This window comes from Chrysemys picta, unplaced genomic scaffold (assembly GCF_011386835.1).
Source record: "Chrysemys picta bellii isolate R12L10 unplaced genomic scaffold, ASM1138683v2 scaf1, whole genome shotgun sequence".
Lineage (NCBI taxonomy): Eukaryota > Metazoa > Chordata > Testudines > Emydidae > Chrysemys > Chrysemys picta.
The window spans coordinates 4,111,107-4,135,551 of record NW_027052708.1 but is presented as its reverse complement, the minus strand read 5'-3'; the positions used below and the strand labels follow the sequence as shown (position 1 = coordinate 4,135,551).

General features: G+C 46.2%; 3 protein-coding genes across 3 annotated transcripts in view; all 3 read right to left on the bottom strand.

The window, feature by feature from the left end:
• The window catches only part of LOC135977472 (deleted in malignant brain tumors 1 protein-like), an 89,555-nt gene extending 85,919 nt beyond the window's left edge, over positions 1-3,636 (bottom strand). Inside the window, exons 1-2 of the mRNA XM_065578726.1 lie at positions 3,618-3,636; positions 2,657-2,971 (exon numbers count right to left, since the gene is read on the bottom strand). Coding sequence (XP_065434798.1) covers positions 2,657-2,971; positions 3,618-3,636 — 334 coding nt within the window. The remainder of the gene's footprint in view (positions 1-2,656; positions 2,972-3,617) is intronic.
• Positions 1-24,445, bottom strand: part of LOC122173448 (deleted in malignant brain tumors 1 protein-like) — a 492,944-nt gene that overhangs the window by 112,904 nt on the left and 355,595 nt on the right. The window contains exon 15 of the mRNA XM_065578734.1: positions 18,336-18,650. Within this exon, the coding sequence (XP_065434806.1) occupies positions 18,336-18,650 (315 nt within the window). The remainder of the gene's footprint in view (positions 1-18,335; positions 18,651-24,445) is intronic.
• LOC135977471 (antigen WC1.1-like) lies at positions 3,588-10,295 on the bottom strand. The gene is made up of 3 exons (XM_065578725.1): positions 10,257-10,295; positions 8,877-9,210; positions 3,588-3,996 (listed from the first exon to the last, which is right to left on the bottom strand). The coding sequence occupies exons 1-3, from the start codon at positions 10,293-10,295 to the stop codon at positions 3,626-3,628; spliced, it is 744 nt and encodes a 247-aa protein (XP_065434797.1). The 3' UTR covers positions 3,588-3,625.

The window sequence follows — 24,445 nt, the reverse complement described above, 5'->3', positions numbered from 1 at the left end:
GTGTGCCACAGGCAGAAAGCAGGAGCGATTAAGGTACCACCAATGCCCAAGATCCCTGCAATGGCAGGGAACTGACTATGTGAGAGATGACTAGATAATCCTGGCAGGCGATCCATGCTTCATGCTTCAGAGGAAGATGAAAATCACCCAAGGTCCCTTTTTGCCAATCTGAACTCGGGGAAAATTCTTTCCTGATCCCAAATCTGACAATCGGTTTGAACCTGAGCATGTGGACTAGTCCATCCCATCCAGTGTCACAGCTCCCTCTGTAGCTAATGTGTGATGCTTCAGAAGAGGGCAAGAAACAAATAAAAAAAAGAAAGCAAAACAAAACACAAATGTGGGGGCTTCCCAGAATTCTTTCCTGACCCCTGCAGGTGACTGGCTGAAGCCCTGAACCATGAGGTCTGATAATAGTCATTGTCTTACTGCAAAGTTGTGAATGTTATGCGTATGTTGATGGCAATCCCGTTCTCTACCTTCTTTCCAAGGAGCTGGTAGCTAATGTTTGTACAGTGTTTTAGAGAAGTAAAAACCCCTACAAGTGCCAGCTTTGAGTACAATACAGTATAATGCTCCTTTCCCGCACTTCTCCTTCCTCAGATTGTCTTTTCTACTGGATCACTCTCTTCACAACTATTTACCAGCACTCGATTTTTATACACTTTTTTTTCATGACAATATTTCCAATTTCTCTAGGTTCCTTTTCCATGATGTCTCTCCTCATGATGTTCAGAACCCCTCCCTGTGATTTATGTTCTACTGCATTTGGGAGGGTTACCACAGCTCCTTCAGGAAGAAAAAACAGTGTGGGTGGGTGATGGGGGGCGTGATTAAGGTGAATCATGGAGATTGTAACAACTCCTGAAAAGTAACAGCCTTCAGGGTAGTTTATACAGACTAGTTCAAACTGGGTTACCAGAGACCATGAGACAAAGAAAGACTTCTGGTATGAAAGACTGAGTTTAAACAGACTCAGGTCTTTAATTTTGATTCAGCAAATGGGCAGGACCTTCTGTCCACGGGGATCCCAACACTGAATCATTGGACAGACGGTCGTCTAACAGGCTGCTGAGAGAGAGCTGGCTGGTAACTTGTGACTGCTGGCAAATCACTGCTCATAGCCCTTGGGGAGAAAGCACATCATGGGGGCTGGCCTGTGGGCAGGCTGGTTTGCTAGGGGTATCACAGTGGAAGGCAGGGGGCTGTGCAGAATTAAAAACACCTGGCCACAAGGAGGTGGGACAGGAGGTTCCCACCCACAGACAGGTGATGGTTGGAGACCTGAGTAGGCACTGCTGGAGTGGATTACTGGAGGGTGGGGGGGATACAGATGCAGCTTCTCTGAAACTGTAAAGGTCCCTAGCTAGTATCATCTCCAGATTTCATGACTGGACTGTTCAATTGCCAAACAGTTAATAAAATAGTAAATGAGAGAGGCATTACCAGGCACCCCCGTCCACCCCACCCAGCCCGGTATCACCCCTCACCCTGACACCCTGCAGCCCCCCTGCTATTGCAGAGGCATTTCACACAGTGACACTAATCAGCACCCACCTCTGCGCTGTGCCCTGGCACTTTGCACCTGTGCCCCCAGGATGATTAAGACCAGGCAGAGCAGGGCCCCCAGGATAATGCATATGACCACGGGCACCGTGACTCTCCCACTGTCAGTCAGAGGGCGGCGCGGGGGAGCTGGATGGAAATGAACAGACAAAAGGGAGAGATTATCCTGTGAGGGTCAGAGGGCCCCACGGAGCTCCCCAGTCACTCATTGCACGGCCCAGGACTGCAGGGTAACGGGCTGGGACACAGTTTGTGCGCCATGGGGGCAGCTCACAGGCTGCTGTTTAAATCACGGGCTCTACCCTGTCAGCTGGAGCCAGCTAGGGTGACCAGACAGCAAATGTGAAAAATCCGGACAGGGGGAGCAGGGTAATAGGAGCCTATATAAGAAAAAGACCCAAAAATCAGAACTGTCCCTATAAAATCAGGACATCTGGGCACCCTAGAGCCAGCAGATAGAAATCCTCCTGCTCAGCAGGGCCTGCAGCTCCCACCCGGGTGTCCTTCCCCCTCAGATGTCACAGGCCATGGAAAGGAGCTTTTCCCTCAGGCTGCAGCTTGCAGCTCCTCCCTCTGTGACCCAGCCCCAGGGAAATTTAACCCTTGATGGGAGGAAGGAGATGCTTTACCTGGGGTATTTGGAGAATCTGTCCTCTCTGTCAGACCTGCAAAGGGAAAGGGAGCAGAGTTGGAGCCTGGAGCGAGGGGGAGGTGACGTGTCTGTTCCCGGGGGGAACCTCACCACTGAGAGTCCCTGGTTGTCTCCAGCTGTCACCTCCACAAACTCCCTCACAGCAGCACAGGGCCTGTTTGTTAGTGATTTAGGGCCCAAGTCCCTTGTGCTCTGTGCAGCGATGAGGACTCTAGTAACAAACCAGCACACTGGGGCCAGTGATGGATGCAGGGGCTATGTGGGCTGATGCCTGAGCCAATCTGACCCCACAAAGGCTCCACCCCACAGCATCCATGATGCTCCTGCACACAGGAGATGAGAGGTCCTGGTCTGAGACCAAAGGGATAGGGGGGTGGGCTGATCCATCCTCCTCCCTGAAAATTATAGCATGTAGCAGAAACATCTCCTGTCACTCACCTGAGCAATTCACGGCAGCATCTTCCTTATGGTCACAGTTACTCTCACCCCAGGGCTTGGCAGGACAGTCCCAGAGAGATGACTCTGTCCCTCTGCAATTCAACGTCTCCACCCAGATGGGACCAGTCCCCTCACCGAATGCAGCCTCGCCCGGGGCATATACAGCAGATCCACAGCCCAGTTGTTTACACACAACGTTAGCATCTGCCATGTCCCAGGAGTCATCACAAACTGTTCCCCAGGAGCCACGGTACCAAACCTCCACTCTCCCCGAGCATCTGTCCTTTCCTCCCATGACACGTAACTTCTCCCTGTCTGGAATGCAGAAACCTCACATGTTACTGGGACAGCTGGGAAAGTCCTTAGGGACCAAGAGTGAGATAGTGAGAAGCAGAGATACCTGTGCACCTCGTAGAGTTCGGGCACTCGGTGAATGGGTTCTGAGTTGGTTTTGCTTTTTTTCCTATGGAGAGAAACAGCTGAGGTGAATGCACTGAGTTGTGTGTGTGATGTAGGAGTAGAATTTATTTGTATTTTTAACCCCTAATTTCAGCACTGTATGAACTGAAATGTGAACTCTAGGTCATTTAATACCAAATTAATTTGCTATCAGTTGTTACTGAGAAACAGGCTGACATGCACCCAGTCTTGTGGGGGATTCCAGTCATGACCCAAACTGCACAGCCTGGGCCCATCTCTGATTGTTCATCCCAAAAGGATTAATAACCACAGAGCTGCCTAATGACAGTCTATAAGGAGAAGCTTTTCTTCGCTCTCACACTACCTTATCGCACTGTGTAACACTGGTCTCTTTTATAATTAATTGATTAACTTCCATGTTTGTTGTTAATCAGACAAATGCTTATACCTATAAAAGACTGTGAAAATATGTTTGTATCTTGTGTTAAGAATTTACATCTGTCTACACTGAGATGTGAACAACAACAAGTTCTATCCTAACCCTTCAATTTATTGAACATATCGCGTACATGTGTGTGTGCACGTGCACATGCTGGTAGTTTCAGAATTACCAGTGCAAGAAATATGGGTCTCTTCTGCTCGGTTATCACAGGACTTTGGATTCCAATGGTCTGATGGGCACTGCCAGAGGGAGCGGTGCTGCTCACTGCATGCAATGTGGTCCAGCCATGTGGGACCCTTTCCATATTCAGATCCTCCTGAAATATATCTTCCGTCTCCACAGTTCAGCTGTTTGCATACAATTGCTGCAGTGACTCCAGACATCTGATTGGAACAAACACTGCCCCACGTCCCATTGTAGAAAACCTCCAGCCGCCCAGCACAGTCACTGTCGCTCACCAGCCTCAGATCTGTGAATTCTAGAAGCAAATGCACAAAAAGGGAATTTAAATCATTTGATTCTGAAATGAACTGGGGTGTGAAGAGTGAAATCCCAGCGATTGCTAACAATCCTGTGCATTGTTCTGCAGGAGTAACTGCTAGAGAACCACTTTTAGAGACCCTTTTAGAGACCACAGGCCCCTTAGACATACAGTGGGCATCTCTGGAAGGCCACCATTTACCAGCAGCTACATACAGATTGTAATAGATTAAGGCCAGGAAGGATTGTGACATTGGCAGGCCAGATGCCAGCTCTTGCCCAGGCTGCAGGCCTTAACTGAGAACTTATAATCTCGTAGCTGGAGACCAAACCAGGTCACCTGTTTGTTAGTTTTGCCCAGAACAGGTATTAGTCTTGTAAGAATGTAGTTTGTGCTTAAACTCTATGAAATGGTGGTTAGTTTCTGCAGGCATTAATCTCACTTGTAATGTATGTGGTCCATGCTACAAGAAAATATGTAAGTTTTGCTTTATAAGTTTGAAAATGCTTGCTCTGAACTTGTGAACTCAGGCACGGGAATGATCCCCCCATCCATCCCCACGAACTATCAAAACCAGATGGGCCATCAAGGATCATCACAATATAAAGGATTGGTTAATGGCCTTATCGCACCCAGGGAGCAGTACATGCAGAAGGCCTTGTCCCATCGCTTTGAAGGTTGGAAGAGAGAAATGAAAATAGTAGATGTGAAGATGTTTCATCTTTTTGGCTGTTTGAACTATGACAAGGCTAGAGACACCAAACTGAAGCCAGAGACCCCAAAGATTACCGCTGGGTCAGCGCTGAAGGACATTTGGAATTGACAGATCACTACAACTCTGTCACTCCTAGGATGTAAATGGTAACTCATTTGTGTGTAGATGTTCGTTTGCTTTAACTTGTAAATAACTTTTATTTCTTTTTTCCTAGTTAATAAACCTGTATATAGTTTATTACAGGATTGGCTACAGGCATTGTCTTTAGTGTAAGATCTAGGGTACCAGCTGGTCTGGGGTAAGTGTCTTGTCTCTTGCAACCTGAATGCAGTGTGATTTGTGGTGTAAATGATCAATTATAACTGTCATAACTATAAAGGGAAGGGTAACAGCCCTCCTGTGTACAATATTGTGGAATCCCTCCTGGCCAGAGACTCGAAAGACCTTTTGCCTGTAAAGGGCTAAGAAGCTCAGGTAACCTGTGTGACACCTGACCCAAAGGACCAATAAGGAGACAAGATACTTTCAAATCTTGGTGGGGGGAAGGCTTTTGTTTTTGCTCTTTGCTTTTGGTGGGTGTTCGCTCTTGGGACTAAAAGGGACCAGACATCAATCCATGATCTCCAAATCTTTCTGAACAAGTCTCTCGTATTTCAAACTTGTAAGTACAGACAGGCAAGGCGTGTTAGTTTTATCTTTGTTTTCTCAACTTGTAAATGTACCTTTTGCTAGAGTGTTTATCTCTGTTTGCTATAGGTTTGAACTTAAGGCTAGAGGGGGTTTCTCTGGGCTCTTTGAATCTGATTACCCTCTAAAGTCATTTTCCATCCTGATTTTACAGAGATGATTTTTACCTTTCTTTCTTTAATTAAAAGCCTTCTTTTTAAGAACCTGATTGATTTTTCCTTGTGTTAAGATCCAAGGGGTTTGGTTCGGTGTTCACCAGGGAATTGGTGGAAGAGTCTCCCAAGGCTACCCAGGGATGGAAAGGTTTTTGGGGGGAAGACAGAGTTTGCCAAATAACTCATCAATCATTTGGGTGGTGGCAGCAAAAGCAGATCTAAGCTGGTAGTTAAGCTTAGAAGTTTTCATGCAGGCCCCCACATCTGTACCCTAAAGTTCAGAGTGGGGAAGAAACCTTGACAATAACTAAGTTCAGTTTGTCTGGGTGACAAGATTGACTGGAGAGTCTAAGGGGACTGTCTGTGACTCCATGGTAAGATAGATATAGTGATCCAGGACTAAGTTTCCTCTAAGCTGCGCGGTCATGTGTCCGTGCAGCAGGCTATCAAGGGCCGCATAGACACGCAGCCACAGGGGCCTGGATTGGAGAGGCACCTCTTCCCCAGCCCTGGAGTTCCTGCGGTCGGGGACTGGTGCCTCTCCCCTGGCCCCAGCCCTGGATCTGCCATGGCCGGGGAGAGGCATCTCTCTCCTGGCCCCGGAGCTGCCGCTTCGGGGAAAGAGGTACCTCTAGGGGCTACTAACAGGGAGTTTTGCAAGAGAGTTCGGAAGGGGATTGGGAAGAGGTCAAGGTTCACTTGCTGTTCTTTAAAACCTGTAAACTAAACTACATTCAAAACTTCTTGATTTAAACAAAACCCTTTCATTATCTAGATAGCTGCAGGAGACGATGCAGGCAGAAGCCCAGCAGCAGAGTGGGGGCTATCCAGTTTATTGCACTGACTGCAGCATGTATGATTACCTGCCCTGTGGGTGGGTGGCGTATGTGTGCATTCGGTGCAAGGAGCTCTTGGCCCTCAGAGACCACGTACGGACTTTGGAGGCCAGGGTGGCAGAACTGGAGGAGCTAAGGGAGGCAGAGGGGTGTTGATGAGGTTTTCCGGGACACTGTAGAATTGTCCCATCTCCAGTCAGACAGCACCTGCGCTGTTGAGGAGGATGAAAGGCCCAGGGAAGCAGGGCAATCAACGGGAGCAGAGGGAAATCTTCCCATAGTTGGGACCCTCCTTCCAGATGGTGTTAGGGTATCCTCTCGCACTGAGGATACCTCTCCGGGGGAGGGAACTCCAGTCACTAGGAAAAGGCAGGTGTTAGTAATGGGAGATTCAATCATTAGAAACATCGATAGCTGGGTTTGTGATGACCGGGAGAACCGTATTGTGACTTGCCTGCCTGGTGCGAAGGTTGCGGATCTCTCAAGGCATCTGGATAGACTTATGTGTAGTGCTGGGGAGGAGCCGGTGGTCGTGGTACATGTAGGTACCAATGACATAGGGAAGGGTAGGAGAGACGTGCTGGAGGCCAAATTTAGGCTGCTAGGGAAGAGACTGAAATCCAGGACCTCTATGGTGGCATTCTCAGAAATGCTCCCAGTTCCACACGCAGGGCCAGGTAGACAGGCAGAACTTCAGAGTCTCAATACCTGGATGAGACGATGGTGTAGAGAGGAGGGGTTTAGATTCATTAGGAACTGGGGAAACTTTTGGAATGGGGGGAGCCTATACAGGAGAGATGGGCTCCACCTAAACCAAAGTGGAACCAGACTGCTGGCACTTAACATTAAAAAGGTTGCAGAGCAGTTTTTATACTAGGAGATGGGGGAAAGCCATCTGCTGCAGAGGAGCACGTGGATCGGACAGAGACTTCTCTTAGAGGAGAGTCTATTCTCTAGGTTATAGTCAGGAGCAGAGGATGGAAGAGGATAATGTAAGGGCCAGCTCAGATGAGAAACATTCATGTAAAGAATTGGACATATCAGAAAAGGGCAGACAAATAAACAGTGACAAGTTTTTAAAGTGCTTGTACACAAATGCTAGAAGTCTAAATAATAAGTTGGGTGAACTAGAGTGCCTAGTGATAAAGGAGGATATTGATATAATAGGCATCACAGAAACCTGGTGGACTGAGGACAATCAATGGGACACAATCATTCCGGGGTACAAAATATATTGGAAGGATAGAACAGGTCGTGCAGGGAGAGGCGGGGGGAGGGGGGAGGGCAGCAGTGGCACTATATGTGAAAGAAAATGTAGAATCAAATGAAGTAAAAATCTTAAGTGAATCCACGTGTTCCATAGAATCTCTATGGATAGTAATGTCATGCTCTAATAAGTGTAAAACATTCGGGATCTATTATCGACCACCTGACCAGGACAGTGCTAGTGATGATGAAATGCTAAGGGAAATTAGAGAGGGTATCAAAATTAAGAACCCAATAATAGTCAGGGATTTCAATTCTCACCATCTGCCCTGAGGTGGGCACTCAGAGCCGTGAGCCACTCCAGACAGCGTGACAGGGATCATGAGATCAAATAGTTTGACCTTCTGTAAAACAGCTGCATAGAGCCTAATAACTTGAGTTTGACTTAAGCATTTCTTCCAGAAAAGCATCCAGTCTAGACAGGAAGACTTCAAGAGATGCAGAATGCACCATTTCCCTGGTAGTTTGTTCTGATGGTTAATCACCCTCCCTGTTAAAAACCTGGGCCTTATTTCTGATGTGAATTTGTCTGGTTTCAGCTTCCAGCCATCGACTCTTGTTCTGCCTTCCCCCATTAGATTAAAGAGCCCTTTAGTAAGTGTATGTTCTCCTTGTGACAGAACTTATGTACTGTAATCAAGTTACCTCTTGATCGTTTTGATAAGCTAAACAGATTCAGCATCTTAAATTTCTCACCGTAAGGCTTTTATTCAAGCCCTCAGATTACTTTTGTGGCTCTTCTCTGCTCCCTCTCCAATTTTTGTGGCCATCAGAACTGGACACAGTATTCCAGTATCTGTCTCACCAGTGCCATACACAAGAGTAAAAATTAGTCCTGATTCCTACTCACTACTCCCCTGTTTATACATCCAAGGTTTGCATTAGCCCGTTTTGCCACACACACAGCACTGGGAACTCATGTTCAGTTATTTCTACACAAGGACCATACATCCTTTTCAGTCACTGCTTTCCATGATACAGTCTCCTTCAGATACCTGAGACGCAGCATTCTAACACTAGGGAAATCTTGCAATATCTCTAATATCTCTGGGTGGGAGCTGAGGACTTTCTAATGGTGACCCTGGTAGGTAGTTACTCAAGGGAAAGGGAGGCAGAGACAGTCAGGGAAAGTATCATTCTCAGTGACCTCCTTAAACATCTGCCCACTCCATTAAATCCCCTGGTAACATGGCTCACAAGAGCATTCACAGAACAGACCTGAGCAGAGAACTCCCGCGTCCTCTTTGTGTCTGCAGTTGTGCTGGCCCCAGCCTCTGGAAGGACACGCCCAGAGATTGGATTCGTTCCCAGTGCAGTTCACATCATCCAGCCAGATCTGCCCTGGTCCTTGCCCATAATGAGCAGAGACAGTTGCATTGATGGCATGTCCACATCCCAGTTGTTTGCAAACGACATTGGAGTCTGGCAGGTCCCAGGAATCATCACAGACTGTCCCCCAGCTGCCATTGTAATAAATCTCCACTCTCCCGGCACAGCGACCTGCCCCGTTCACCAGTCTGAGCTGCCTGCTCCCTGCAGGGATAGATTCCAGCTGTCAATGTGCAATATAATGATAACTAAACAGCTTCCGTGCAAATCAATGACGATGCTACAATGGCTGAGATACTGAAAAATGTGTGTCTTTAACAAGAAACATAAAGAGAAGAAGTCAGTAGAATTAGGAAATGCTGAAGACTTTGTGAAGAAACTTCTGATAAAAAGCATTTAAAGGGACAGGACCTAATCCTGAACCCTTAGTCATCTGAGTCATCCTTATGGGACAGCTCTTGAAAGTAAGAACTACTAGTGACGCTAAAGCTTTGCAGAATCAGCTCCTACTTGGAAAACTTGAACATTTTCAAACAGCTCTTCTAAGGATGCACAAGAAATATCATATTAACTAACCAATGTATCAGAATTTCCAATTTTCTTTTAAATTCTTACAGACTTGGGAGGTTCCAGAGACTTGGAGAAAATCAGACTTGGGACTCATTCATTTTCCAAATAAAGGAAGAAAGGCAGGTGGATACATGTACCTACGGTAAAGTCTAATGGACTTAGGGCTCTATTCTAATGCTGCTGAAGTCAATAGCAAAGCTCTCCCTGCCCTAATGGGAGCAGGAATGGGCCCTTACTGTGCCGTAGTTACCCTGGAACTGGAATGCGCATGAACAATGATTTCAGTGCAGTAACAGTACAGTGCATGATACAGGTGTTTATTAAAAAATCTGTTATTTGAAGAAAGCCATTGTTTATTTACCTTCCCCAGGAAAGAACCATAAGAACATAAGAGCTGCCAGCCTGGGTCAGACCAGAATTCTGTCTGCAAAAGTGGCCTGTACCAGAGCCGTACTCTGATCATCTTAGCTAATAGCCGTTGATGGACCTATCCTCCAGGAACTTATCCAGTTCTGTTTTGAACCTAGTTATACTTTTGTCCATCACAACATCCCATGGCAATGAGTTCCACAGGTTAGCTGTGTGTTGTGTGAAAAAGTTCTTCATCTTGTTTGTATTAAACCTGCTGCCTATTAATGTAATCAGGCGATTCCTCGGTTTTGTACTGTGTGAAGGGGTAAATAACATTTCTCTACTCACTTTTTCCACACCATTCATTATTTTATAGACCTCTATCATATCACCCAATGAGTCTGTTTTCTAAAGTAAACAGCCCTAATCTTTTTAGTCTCTCCTTGGACAGAAGCCATTCTGTACCCTTCAACATCCTTGTTGCCCTTCTCAGTACCTTTTCCAGTTCCACTATATCATTTCTATGGATGGGGCAACAAGAACTGGACATAGTATTCAAGGTATGGGTGGACCATGGATTTATTGTGATAGTTTCTGTCTAATTTTCTTTCCCTTTCCTAATAGTTCCTAATATACCATTAGCCTTTTTGATCATTTCTCAATTTTCAGCAGTTTTCAAAGAATTATCCACAGTGACTCCAAGATCTCTTTCTTTGGTGGTAACGGCTAATTTAGAAGCCATCGTGGTATATGTGTATTTCGGATTATTTTTTTCCAATGTGCATTGGTTTGCACTTATCAACAATGAACTTCACCTGCCATTTTGTTGGCCAGTCACGCAATATTGTGATATCTCTTTCCAACTCCTTGCAGCCTGCTTTGGACTGAACTATCATCTACAAACTTTGCCACTTGACTGTTCACCCCCTTCTCCAGATCATTTATTAATATGTTGAACAGTACAAGTACCAGTACAAATCCTTGGAGGGACCTGCTGTTCATGTCTCTCCATTGTGAAAAGTGATCATTTATTCCTACCCTTTGTTTCCAATATTTCAACCAGTTACTGATCCATGAGAGGACCTTCCCTCGTATCCCATGGCTACTTAACTTACCTAAGAGCCTCTGTGAGGGACCCTGTCAAAGGTTTTCTGAAAACCCAAGTACGCTGTTATCAGCTGGATCACCCTTATCCATATGCTTGTTTACTTCCTCAGAGACTAGAGAGGCATGACTTCCCTTTACAAAAGCCTTGTTGACTCTTCCCCATCAAATCATGCTTATCTCGGTGTCTGATAATTTGGTTCTTTACTGTAGTTTCTACCAGTTTGCCTGGTGCTGATGGTAATTGCCAGGAACTGCTCCACAGCCCTTTTAAAAAATCAGTCTTACATTAGTTACCTTCCTGTCATCTGATACAGAAGGTGATTTCAGTGATAGGTTACATACAACAGTTAGAAGTTCTGCAATTTCATATTTGAGTTCCTTCCGGACTCTTGTGCGAATACCATCTGGTCCTGGTGATTATTACTGTTTAGTTTATCAATTTGTCTAAAATATCATCTTATTACACATCAATTTGGACTGTACATCAGATTGGTCACCCGAAAAGGATAGCTCTGATGTGGAGATCTCCCCCACATCTTCTGCAGTGAAGATTGATGCAAAGAATTAATTGAGCTTCTTGCAATGGCCTTGTCTTCCTTGAGTGCTCCTTTAACACCTTTGTCACCTTTGTTATTTAGTGGCCCCATGGTCTGTATGGCAGGTTTCCTGCTTCTCATGTACTTAAAACAATTTCTAGAGGTAGTTTTTGTGTCTTTAGCAATCTGTTACAATAGTGATGTACAATCAGTAGCAATAAAAATATTATCATATAATCCTCAATTCCTTTTTCTTTTCAGTGAAGAAAAAAGATGTACTATTAAGATTAGGACATAACAATACCACATTATAACAAAAAAGTTTTACTTAATCACCAAGAGAAATAGGGTTATGTATGACTTCCTTTTCCTGTTAATAATAATAGAATCTAATTCTGATATAGCACAGTTCATTGATAGATCTCAAAGCACTCTACAAACGAGGTCAGTGTCATTATCCGCATGTTACAAATGGGGAAACTGAGGCACAGAGAGGCGACTGACCTGCTTGAGGTCACCAGCAGGCCAGTGGCAGAGCTGGGAGGAAACCCCAAGTCTCCTGAGTCCTGTTCCAGTGCTCTGTGAAATAGGACACATTGCCTCCCCCTCTTTTCTTTTTTGATTCTGGATGCCCCATTATTGAAGAATTTAAGATAAGAAGCCACTGTATTTACATATTTACTGACCTGCTCAGAAAATTATCTCTTCTGCCCAACAAATGTTAGGATAGATATCAATATTTTTCATTGCCAGATTTTTCCATTATTCTTTCAAAAAAAAAAAAAAAAAACAACCCCCAGCAAAAACCCATCTGATTGTTTTTGTGGTGAATGCGGGGGCAGGGTAGAGGTTACTGCTGTGTACTCTGAATGTGACCTACTAATTTGACTTTTAAGATGGTGTCACAGTGTCAGAGGGAACAGGCAGCTCTGTCCCACAGGTCGATATAGTCACAAGCCCAGTGACTGCCAACCATTAAAGCTGGATGGGGCTGACTGCGGGAAAATGGAGCAATCATCATGGGGATGTTCTCGTAGATGGCCTGGCTGGCCAACCGGGAAAACTAGTCTGCGGCAGCAGGAAGTCTTCACCAGGCCTGTAACACAGAACACTGAGCAATGTGGTAATTGAGCCAAGACACACAGTGCGGGTGGGGACTTCCAGAAAAAGCAAATTCACAGAGAAAGGGGAACGGAGTGGGGCAGACAAAGTGCGCCCCAGGTGGGTCTCATGAGCACCTTGGTTCTTACTAGAACACAGGCTCATTCTGTTCTTTTCCTGTTACTCCCCAGGAAAGCCCAGCTCACTTAATTTGCAGTGAAGCAGTGATTAGATGAGCTGCAACACAAGTGTGGGGTGTTTGTTTTTTTAAACTCCTTTTGCTCTAAAGCATTGTTCCAGCTGCTGATTAAAGTGCTTTGTTCTGAGTACGCTGTAGGTCACTATCACGGGACATAAGTTTCCCAGGGGAAGAAATGCTGGTGCCTGAAACCCAGTCAGACCTGCAGGGTGCTAAGCGGTTGGTTTGCACAGGGTAGTGTAACCAGGCCAGGCCTGAAGGAGGAAGAATCTCAAGATTCCACCCCAAGACAGGCCAGGGCAAGTGGGCCAAGACCTGATGTGGGTGCACATAGAGACACCAGAAAGGGGAGAAAGGTGCAGCTAACCCTGTAACCATGACAATGTTCAATGAAAATAAAAAGAAGTTTGTGAAAATTTCCATAATAAGGAAACAGTTTTACATCTGAAAAATTTTGGATTAAAAATGCAAGACAGACAGACAGACAGAGAGGTTGCTGCAATGCATTAACCTATCTGGTGGCTGTGCTTTTCTCTGTACATAATACTATATTTTTACAACAGAGTTTGACCCTCAGATCCACATATTTTCAAGGTCTGATGAGATCACAGCACAAGGTGAGATGTTTACAAGCCCTAGGACAGGTCATGTTCCCATTAAACAAGGACAGGATGTTTGCAAGATTTCATAGTAAGTCACCTGAGCAAACGACGCCAACATCCTCAGCAATTCCTGCCTGCTCTGCCTGAGACGTGGAGGTGATGCAGAGCGTCAGATTAGTCTCGTTTCCTGCACACTGGACACTTCTCAGCCCCACTGGGCCCGTTCCTCGCTCAGACTTAGGGGGGTTATAAGCTTTCTCAGCGACTCCGCACTGGAGCTCCCTACACACCACGCTGGCATCGTTCATGTCCCACTGGTCATCCAGCACTCTGCCCCACACACCATGGAGGGAAATCTCAACTCTCCCGTCGCACCGGCTCTCTCCATTCAGCAGTCTGAGTGATTCAGAGCGACCTGGGCTCAGGAGAGATGAGAAACACACTGAACACTCCCTGTTATACACTAGAAATAATCCATACTATGCAAGAAATTATGGAAGGTTTCTAACTCAGAGGGTATTAACACAGTGATTGATGTGTATCACAGGGTTAAAAGAAGTAACCTCTGCAGAAGCTTTTTTGTTTTTTGTTTTGTTTTGTTTTTTGAATCTCTAGGTGCGGGGTGCTATAAGGATTGTAACACCCAGCTGGGCAGAGGGGTTTGTTAGCATATCCTGGAAGATGCTGAGCTCGCAGCTACACTCTATTTTTATCCTGCCAGTCCCCTTGAGCTGGGAATTACATGCCCAGCACGGAGTGTAGATGTACCTGTGGCCCAGGGAGTTCCCCAGTGCCAACCCTCAGAGCGCACTCCATACCACAACTCTCTTCTGGCCTGACACGCTCATTACCCCAACTTACTGGTGTTGAAATCTGCATCTAAAACGTGTTGTGTAAGTTGTCATGCAAACTGCTATCATGCTGGTCTTTAATATTGTTGTGTGGTGCATGAACAGTTGAGGTTTAAAGAACGATAGATGTGTGCTGGAAATATGTTCCTATAATGTGTGCCTAAGCCCAGCTGTCCTAAACAAAGGGCTGTTGTTTCACTGGCTTGACTGTGTCTCCGTTGTAAATTAATTAAGTTGAAAGCAAAGCAAAGAAAACACCATTTACATGTAAGGTAAACAAAGCCATCAGGCAAACAAGTGGGGGATGATAAGCCCTTAACAATCTTGATGGGGGATGGAGGCTGCACCTCCAGGAAGCCTTCCTGCCTCTTCAAACAGTTTGAATGAACTTTGGGAAGATTTGAGCAGAGGCAAAAATCCGTTTTGTTATCCATCACCTCAGGGACAGAGGAGGAGCAGGGCCCTTTGAGGTCATGGAAAGTGGATCCTCTTGGCCTGGAACCCAAGAGTAGCTGGAACTGACTCAAGGTGAGAAATCTGCTTAGACAGAGACTGTAACTTGCTGGAGTTAAGTTTTAGTCACTAGAACACGTGTTTTGTTTTCTTTTACTTGTAACTATACTTGTGTCTTGCACTGTTAATTATTCTTCCTTAAATATCTGTTCTTTGTTAATAGACTCACTCTAGTTTTATTACAAAACCACCGCAGTGCTCTGTATAAAACTGAAGGTAAAATCCTGAGCCAAACTAGCAGGCTGGTGTCTCTTTGGAGGCAGCGCACTTGATAACTTCTGTGAGTACCCAGTGAGAGGGACTGACCGCGGCGGAATGACGGCTCTGGGGAACTCGGGCACTGGGGTTCACTGATGGTTCCCGGTAAGGCGAGGTTTGGACTGGCAGAATCCTGAGGCGTTGCTAGCCGGGCAGGCGAGCTGGTGTGGCAGGGAGCTGACAATAGCTGAGCAGCAGCAAAGCTCTCACTTGCTGAGGCAGAGCAGTAACCGTGTCTGACAGTTCTGAGTGACCTGAGCAAGGCCTCACATATCCTCACTTTCACCATCTGTAAAATGGAGGTGATAATAATACCCACCTACTGCCCAGGAGCTTTGTGAGGATCAACTAATGTCTGGACAGTACTTTGAACACATCAAGTGCTACAGAAACGGTGAGTGCTCTGAAGAATCAGGTCCTGGGGGTCTCAGGTTGGTGCCCCACCACCCCAAGTTAGTGGAGACTTTGGCTTTAATCACAAGAGGTAAAACTTTCAAAAGCGCCTAAATGACCAGGAGCCTAAGTCCCTTTTCAAAATGGGACTTAGGCAAAGAGATGCTGAATGGTAGTGGGGCTCCATGGTAGTGGGGCTCCTAAGTTGACTTCCATTTTCAAAAGTAAGTCCCTAAATCACTGATCACTTATGAAAGTGTTACCCTGGGCAACATCCACCACCAGTGCGGTGAATGATGCAGGAGCTGAGTGGAACAAATAGTTTGGAAGCATCCAATTAGACTGTATCATAATGTGTATGCAAAAGGGGGCAGGGGGAATTAGAAAGGATAACAAACAAACTGATGATATTTCCTAAATTTGGAGTATTTGACTTTGACTAAATAAGATTATCCTTTTTTTTTTGTATGTGACGTAAATATTAGAGCTGGTTGAAACTCCCAAATTTTTTCCTGTGAAGTATTTCAAATGCAATATTTCAGTTTTTCTCTAGATTTTGACCTTTGAAAATGGAATGAGAATTATTGTTTAGATTCTAACTAAAATGTTGTTTCATTTCAACTTCCATTTCAGTTTGACAGTTTAAGATTCTCCTGCCTCCTCTCCCGTTTTATTTTTTCCTGTTTTTCCCCACTGTAGACATTTTGAAAAAAAAAAAAGTATCAGGAAGCAGGAAAAACACTTCTGAACCTTTTTCACCTGCAAAAGTGTGATTTTTTCTTTAAGGGTGTGGGGGAGAAAGTGCTGCTTTCTTTGTTGCATGCTACCAAAAATATCCTCAGGAACTCATGTGAGAGACGGGAAATAGTTATGATCAGCAGTTTATAATTCAGCCAAAATGGAAGGAATTTCACTGAAGTAAAGGGAGTTCCTGGCCCTAGCACTAGGGTTACCATATTTTGAGTGTCCAAAAAGAGTACACTCCACGGGGCCCCGCCCCCGCCCCCTGCCCCGCCCATGCCCCCGCCCCAACTCCACCCCTTCCCCAAAGTCCCCGCTCCAACTCCGCCCCCTCCCCTGCTTCCCGCGAACATTTGATTTGTGGGAAGCCTGAAGCAGGCAGCAGGTAAGCTGGGGGTGGGGAGGTGGGGGGAGGAGGCGCGGCCCAGTCTGGCCCCCCCAACCGAGCGGCTCCCTCCGGCGGCCGGCCCCAGCATCTCCAGCCTGGCTCGGCTCCTGGGGTGCCGGCACCGGGCCAGCCCCCGGCCGAGCGCCCCCGGCCCCGGCCCAGCACCGCCGGCCCCACACCGCCGGGCCCGGCCCGGCCCCCGGCCCCCGGCCCCGCACCCCCAGGCCAGCCCTCGGCCGAGCACCGCCGGCCCTGGCCCAGCCCCCGGCCCAGCATCGCCGGCCCCGGCCCAGCACTCCTGGCGCCCGGCCCCAGCCCCTGGCCCCGGCCCGGCCCCCGGCCCAGCACCACCGGCCCCCGGCCCAGCACCGCCGGCCCCCGGCCCCCGGCCCCACACCGCCGGGCCCGGCCCGACCCCTGGCCCTGGCCCCCGGCCCAGCACTGCTGGCCCCGGCCCGGCCCAGCACCCCCGGCCCCCGGCCCAGCACCCCCGGCCCAGCACCCCCAGCCCCACACCGCCAGGCCCGGCCCAGCCCCCGGCCCTGCACCCCCAGGCCAGCCCCCGGCCAAGCACCCCCGGCCCAGCACCGCCGGCCCCAGCCCGGCCCCCGGCCCAGCACGTCCCTATTTTCCGGACATGTTCTGCTTTTTTGGGATTTCCCCCCAGATGGGGATTTGAGGCCCAAAAAGCCGGATATGTCCGGGAAAATCCGGACGTATGGTAACCCTACCCAGCACTGACCCCTTGCTGAATTGCAAAGGCCGGCTGCAAGCAGTGAAGGCATGAGGGGTTCTCCAGAAGGTGGTGAGAATATTTTATAATAGAAAGTATGAAGCAACCTCTAGAGAGGGGGCCGCTCCACCTGTAATTACTAGAGTAATGATTTGAAGAAGGATGGAGACAGTGGGTTGGTGACATTTGTGAAACTCTAAGGACAAATTCTGTCCCTGCTTTACTGCCCGGCATAAGCACATGTTTGCAGAAACTCTTCCAGGAGAAACCAGGGCTTTTCCTGGTCGTAACTATTCTGGTGATAATATATTTAATTTTATTTTATTTGTAATATATTAATTATTTTTATATGTGGTTTAGAATCTAGCTCCCTCTCCCCTGCTGTGCCCTGAGGTTCCCCTGCTCTGGGGTCAGTGTCACACACTGAGGGGCAGGTGTCATTAATCCAGCGTTACACTTACCTGAGCAAACCACACTGGCATCATTGTCATGGGAGCACTGAGAAGCCCCCAGAGCAGTAACAGGGCATTGGCTCAAATGGGGTTCAGTCCCTTTACAGTGATATGTGTCTGTCCAGACAGAGCCAGTTCCCTTCCCAAAATACGCTTCTCCTGGAGCCGATACAGCAAATCCACAGTCGAGCTGATGACAGAGAACGTTGGCATCTGGTAAATCCCAGCGTGAGTCACAGAGAGTTCCCCAGGCACCAAGAACCTGGATCTCCACCCTCCCTGAGCACTCTGTGCTGCCATTCACCAGCTGGAACCCTGTGTGCCAAAGGGAGAAGGGGTTTAGAGAGGGAGCATTTAAGATATATTATAGCAAATAGTTAAAGAAAGGAAAGTCAGGGGGCACTTGATCCCTTTCTCATTATCTTGGCTTGTTTGGGGTTTTGATCCAACCCTATCAAACCCAGCTCCCTACACAGTGAGATCAGTACATTGCTTCACCCTAATCTAGAATACATGTCATTGGGATTTTAAAGATATTGTGCTGAATTCTTACGTGAGCATATGACACCGGCATCATTTATATGTGAGCATCTCTGATTCACTTGTGATATCCTGGGACAGGAGAACAGGAGAGACTCATTCCCCACACACTGGAATTCTTCAGTCAAGATCTCGCCTTGTCCTTCTCCAAAGTGACCTCCTCCTGGGATAGATACAGCTATTCCACACTGTAGTTCATTACAGATAACACTGGCAACTTTGTGATCAAAGTGTGCATTACAGACTGTTTTCCCCGTGTTTCCACGTTTTATCTCCACACGTCCTGAGCAGGCACCATCTCCTCCAACCAGCTGGGGTTTAATGTGTCCTAGAAAGACAATGGAGGCTGAAAATTATAAAGGGCGTTTGGGAGTTGGGGTGCTCCACTGGTATAAAACTTTGCCTAAAAGCTCATACTGGGTCAGTGGCAAAGTGAAGGCAGCAATAGAAATAAAAAGGCAATATATTAAAAAATGGAAATAGTGGGAATTTGAGCAAATCAATATACATTAAAAGTTATTATATGAAGAAAACTGATAAGGGAAGCTAAAGAGATCAGGATAAAATCTGTGACTGGGAGGACTATGAAAAATAAGGAATTTTTAAGTATATTAGAAACAAACAAACAAACAAACAAATCCTAACAATGCTATAGGCCCATTAGAAATGGAGACGGTGAAATTGTTAATAATGAGGTAGAAAAGGCAGAGGTGTTCAATACACATTTCTGGTTTTGGACAGCAGCAGGATGTCTATTCATATCCTGTGAAGAGGATGAATCTCTCTCCAAGGAGCATGTTAAATGGCATTTATCAGGGATCAACATTTTTTTACATCAGCAGGCCTGAATAGCTGATAAAACCATAGAATAATAGAAATGTAGGGTTGGAAGGAACCTCAAGAGGTCATATAGTCCATCTCCTCACACCAAGGGATGTTTAAGTACACCTAGGCTACCCCAATAGATGTTTGTCTAACTTGTTGTGCAAAGTCACCAATGATGGGCAGTACACAATCTCCCTACGTACCCTGTTACAGTACTTAATTATCCCTCTAGTTAGAAAGTTTTTTCTAATATCTAATTTGAATCTCATTTGCTGCAATCTAAGATGATTGTCTAATCCTACCCTTGGTGGATATGGACAAAAATTGACAAACAACCTTTCAGTTATTTTAAGACTGTTATCAGTTCACCTCTCAGTCTTCTCTTCTTTAAACCGAAAATGTCCAATTCTTTCAACATTTTCTCATAAATCATGTTTTCTAAACCACTTACTCTGTTTGTTGCTCTCCTCTGGACATTCTGCAATTTGTCGTTATCTTTCTTAAACAGTGATGAGCAAAACTGGACACAGAACTCCAGCTGAGGCCACACCAGTGCTAAGTAGAGCGGGACAATTACCTCCTGTGTCTTACATATAACATTCTTGTTAATACAATTCAGAATGACATTTCCCCTTTTCACAACAGCATCACAATTTTTTAGATTGTGATCCACTATAATCCCAAGATCATTTTCTGCAGAACTGCTGCCTTGTCAGTTATTCCATATTTGGGGGTTTTTGCATTTGATTTTTCCTTCCTAAGTCTAATACTTTGCACTTTTCTTTATTGAATTTCAATTTACTGATCTCAGACCAATTCTCCAGTTTATCAAGATCATTTTGAATTTTAACCCTGCCTTCCAAAGAGCTTGCGACCCCACTCAGCTTCATGTCATCCCCAAATTGTGTACGTGTATCTCTACTCCATCACCCAAGTCATTTACGAAAATATTGAATAGTACCAGACCCAGGACAGTGTTATTTTTTATTTATCCATAGGAACACAGCAATCACAGAGAAAAGAATAAAGCAAGTGAAGGCCTACAGGCCTATGTCTTACCTAATGCTCTGCTTTTCCCTCAAAACCTGGGCTGCCTCAGCTTATCCCAGGAACCCCTGCTTCTGGGGATTGGGTTTCAGTCTCCTTCCCTGCAGACCCTGCCTCACCCCCTCTGTTCATCAGGGCTCCCCTGTTAACAATTCCCAAGCTCTCTGTTTAAGATTTCTCATTTCATGGGTCCATCCCAAGGAAGGGGGCTTAAAATAAATAAATAAAAAATAAAATGAGCTTGTGCTCATCTTGGCCAGATGCAAAGGTTCAAAAGCCCTGACGCCTGTATTGTCAGTTAAGTACCAGTAACTGGGTTCTATGAAACCATTGTCTGCCATCCTGGGACATGTGGGGAGTTCAGAGGGGGGTTAACCTTTGAATCTCAGCAGGAAATGTGAAAATAGCAATAAAAGGAAATTCAGATATTTTCCATGTTCTTTGCAGGGGTCATAGTGGACAAAGAACTGAACGTGAGCTCCCAGTCTGATGCTGCTGCAAAAACGACTAAGGTGATCCTTGGCTGTATAAAGAGGGGAGCAATGAGTACAGCTGACAAATACAGGATTTCCAGTATACCGGAAATTTCACTATTTTAAAATTTCCTGTGAATTGGAAATCCAGCTAAAATTTTGTTTTGGAAACTCCAGGCCATGGCGTATCCAACATGAAATTTGCTCCCAGGATCCCCAACAGATGCGGAGTGACACTGACATCCTTGTCAGTTTCACCACTGTTAGCACCAGGACAAGCATGTCAATTTCTCACAGCCACTGCTGGGGTTCTGGGGCAGCCTCATCATGTGGCCTGACCTGGACTGGGGACCCCCGGGCTTCCAGACTCCTTGGCCAGCTGGAAGCCTAAACAGGCAAAAAGCCCAGTCCAGGACATTCTGCAAGGCAGGGCTGCCCCAGAGCCACAGACTCTGGGACACCGGAACCCATCCCAGGACTTCCAGAATCCCTGATGCAGACCCTGGAGCCTTGGTTACAGCTGGGGCTCCCAGGGCTTGCAGGTTCCTATCCCATGGCAGAGAGCCTGAAAGCATTGGCAGGGCTGCTCTGGAGGTACAGACCCTAAAAAGACAAGGGTCTCCAATTCTGGGGCAATCTGTACCAAGCCCCGGGACAATCTGCATGGCAGGACTAATAGGAGCCACCAGGGAACCTGACAGGGAACCAGGGACATTTCCACCAGACCCTGCTTGTGGTTTTGAGAAAGTTCGTTGAACCCGATTCACTTTCATGATAAATGTTGAGTTCAACAAACTGTTATTTTCCAATGAAACTCTGGTTTGCCAGATAATTTCCAACCTGCTCTAGTAGGGAGGTGATTTTTGCTCTGTGTACAGCACTGGGGAGACAGATACTACATCTGCTTTTAGTGTCCACATTGTAAGAAGGATGTTAAAAAAATTGGAAAGGGCGCAGAGAATAATGATTCCAGGGCTTGAAAATGTGCCCTGCAGTGAGAGATTTAAGGAGGTCAATCTGTTTAGCTTATCAAAAAGTTGACCTAGAAGTGTCTTGATTGCAGTGTATAAGTATCTTCGCATGGACAAAACACTGCATACTAAAGGCCTTCTTAATCTAGTGGAGAAAGGCATAACAAGAACCAGTGGATGGAAGTTAAAGGCAGATACAGGTAAGGCATACATTTTTCACAGTAATACTGACGAAACATTGGAACAAACTACCAAGGGAAGCAGAAGATTCTCCACCTTCTGAAGTATTCAGAACTAAATTGGATGCCTTTCTGGAAGATATGCTTTAGCCAAACACAAGTTCAGATGAAGTACAGGAGTAATTGCTTTAAATTCTATAGCCTTTGTTACCCAGGAGGTCAGACTAGATCTAAAGCTCCCTTCTGGCCTTAAAATCTATACAGCTATGAATCAAAAAGAAAGTTAAAGTTTGCAAAGTGAAGCTCTCAAACATTCAGAATGCTTGCCTGTGAAACCTTCATTAGTCACTTTTATTACTATACTTGCTGGTTCATTGTCCAGAACATGAATCTGGCAAAGGCATGGTTGGTGTTGCAAAAACACAAACACTCATGAGAAATGCTAGACTCTGGCACATGCATAAACACATTCCAGAAGGGTAATACCAGAATACCTTGATATAGGGTTATGATGTAAACACACTCCCCAATGATGATACAGGGACACACTAACCCCTCCTAAAGATAAGGTCAGGATGACAGGGGGATGGATAGAGATGTTTTAATCCAACCAAAATGTACAAGGGAAAGGGTGATAATTAACCACGTCAAAGGGGCAAAACGTAACTTGTTTGTATCAGAGTATAAAAAACAGGTTACAGAGGGGGTGTTTTTTTCTAGCCTCGGCAGGTGGGGGAGTGGAAAGTCTCGCCACTCACTGAGCCAAGTCCATTGTAAGGGGCATAGATGTGCCAGTGTAACTGTAGACATTGATCTGAGGAGCTAGTACTGTGCTTTGTCAGCAATAAACCTGGCCAAGCTCCTTCACCACTGAACCAAGTCTGTGGTCTTCTTGGGCAGTTTGATTGAGGCCTGCTGCGTCAGCTATCTGTGCAGAGATGGTGCAACACACAGAGAGAAAACACACAGCCAACAGCTGACAACACCTGGGAGGCTGGGAAGTATTATTATCTCCATTTTACTCATGGAGAACCAGAGACACTAGGGTCAAAATTATCAAAAGCATCCACTGATTCTGGGTGCCCAACTTGAGATATCCACGTCCTGTTTTTTTCAGAGTACTTATGCTTGTGCAGCACAGCTCCCACTGACTTCAGTTTACAGCAGTGCGTGCTCAGCACTTCCGCAAATCAGACATGCCTGGTCTCAAGGGGGGCACCCATAAAATGAGGAACACACAATTAGTGACCACCTGTGAATCATTTGGTTTCAGTGACTTGCCAAGCATCACATAGGAACTCTGTGGAAGAGGCAGGGATAGAATCCAATTACCCAGGGCAGCATTCAGCTACCTTAACAAGAGACTCTCCTTTCTCTTTCTGCAATCCCCTGCCTCACACACAACACACTTCACAGTTTCTGCAATCAATGAGGCAGGGGGCCTATAGACAAAAGCCTCCTTCACTCCACAACCCTGATTCAGAGCACGGTCAATTCTGTGTGCTGCATGAAGCAGGGGTCCTGTGGAAAAAATAACAAGTTATCATGTAATGAAAGACTGAATATTAATGCATATGTAAAGACGGGCCACAATAGAGTTGCAAAGATAACTTTAATTCTGCCATTTCCTTATTTTTACAGCTTAACATTTGCAAACTTAATGTTCCTTGAAAGTAAAGTTTTGTGCATAATTTCCTAGGTTTTTAAAAAAGAAAACTGAAAAATAGAAGTTCCTGGATGCGGAATCATGTTGACACCCACATGGGTCATCAACAGCTTTTGAGCCTTTAGATCCTCCACAAAAATCTCTGCCAATTGAGCTAATGCAGTAACTGACAGCACTAGTAGGTCATCATCCTCTTTGTGGACCAGCAATAGAGGGATATCAGAAGATTTTGTTGGAGAGTTTGATAAATATTTGCTGACAGCAGGGGAATGGCAAAACTCAGGGATACTAGGTTCCATTCCAGGCTCTGGAGAGAGGTGAATTCTAGTGGTCACAGACCCTTCTTTCCCTGTTGCCCCAAGCCTAACCCCTTCTCTCCAACTGTCCCTGTCCCAGTCCTGTCTCTTCTCCGTCCCTTGCTCTGTGTCCCAGTCCTATTCTCCTTGTCTACCCAGTTCCAATCTCCACTCCTCAAGCTTCTCATCCCCAGACCCAGTCTCCTTGCCAAGCCAGTCCTGGACTTCACCTCTGGCTTCCCCAGCCAAGTCCCAGTTTCACCCCTGTTCTTTGTGCTGTCCCTCCCCTCTGGGGTCCTCATCTGATCTGTTTCTCACTCCCACACGTGCGTTGGGTTGTCCTGTCTGCCCCAACCCCCAGTTCCCCTCCCTGGATGCCTCATCCACTCTCAAGGCTTCTCTACATGAACACTTAGTTTGTGGCAAAATTTACCCCGCACTAGCCTGCTGCACACTGAGTGTCTGTTTGGAACCTGCTGCTGCGCACTAACATTCCCCTAGTGCTTTGAAACGGGAGTAGATCTGTTCCCTAGGGAACTGTTCGGACTTGTCTTCCCTGCTGCGCTGTATCAGTGCCAGTGCATCGATGTAGTGGTGCTGATTTAGCACATCTGATGAAGATGCATTACCTCGATGGGAGAGTGCTTTAAGTTGATGTAACCTACG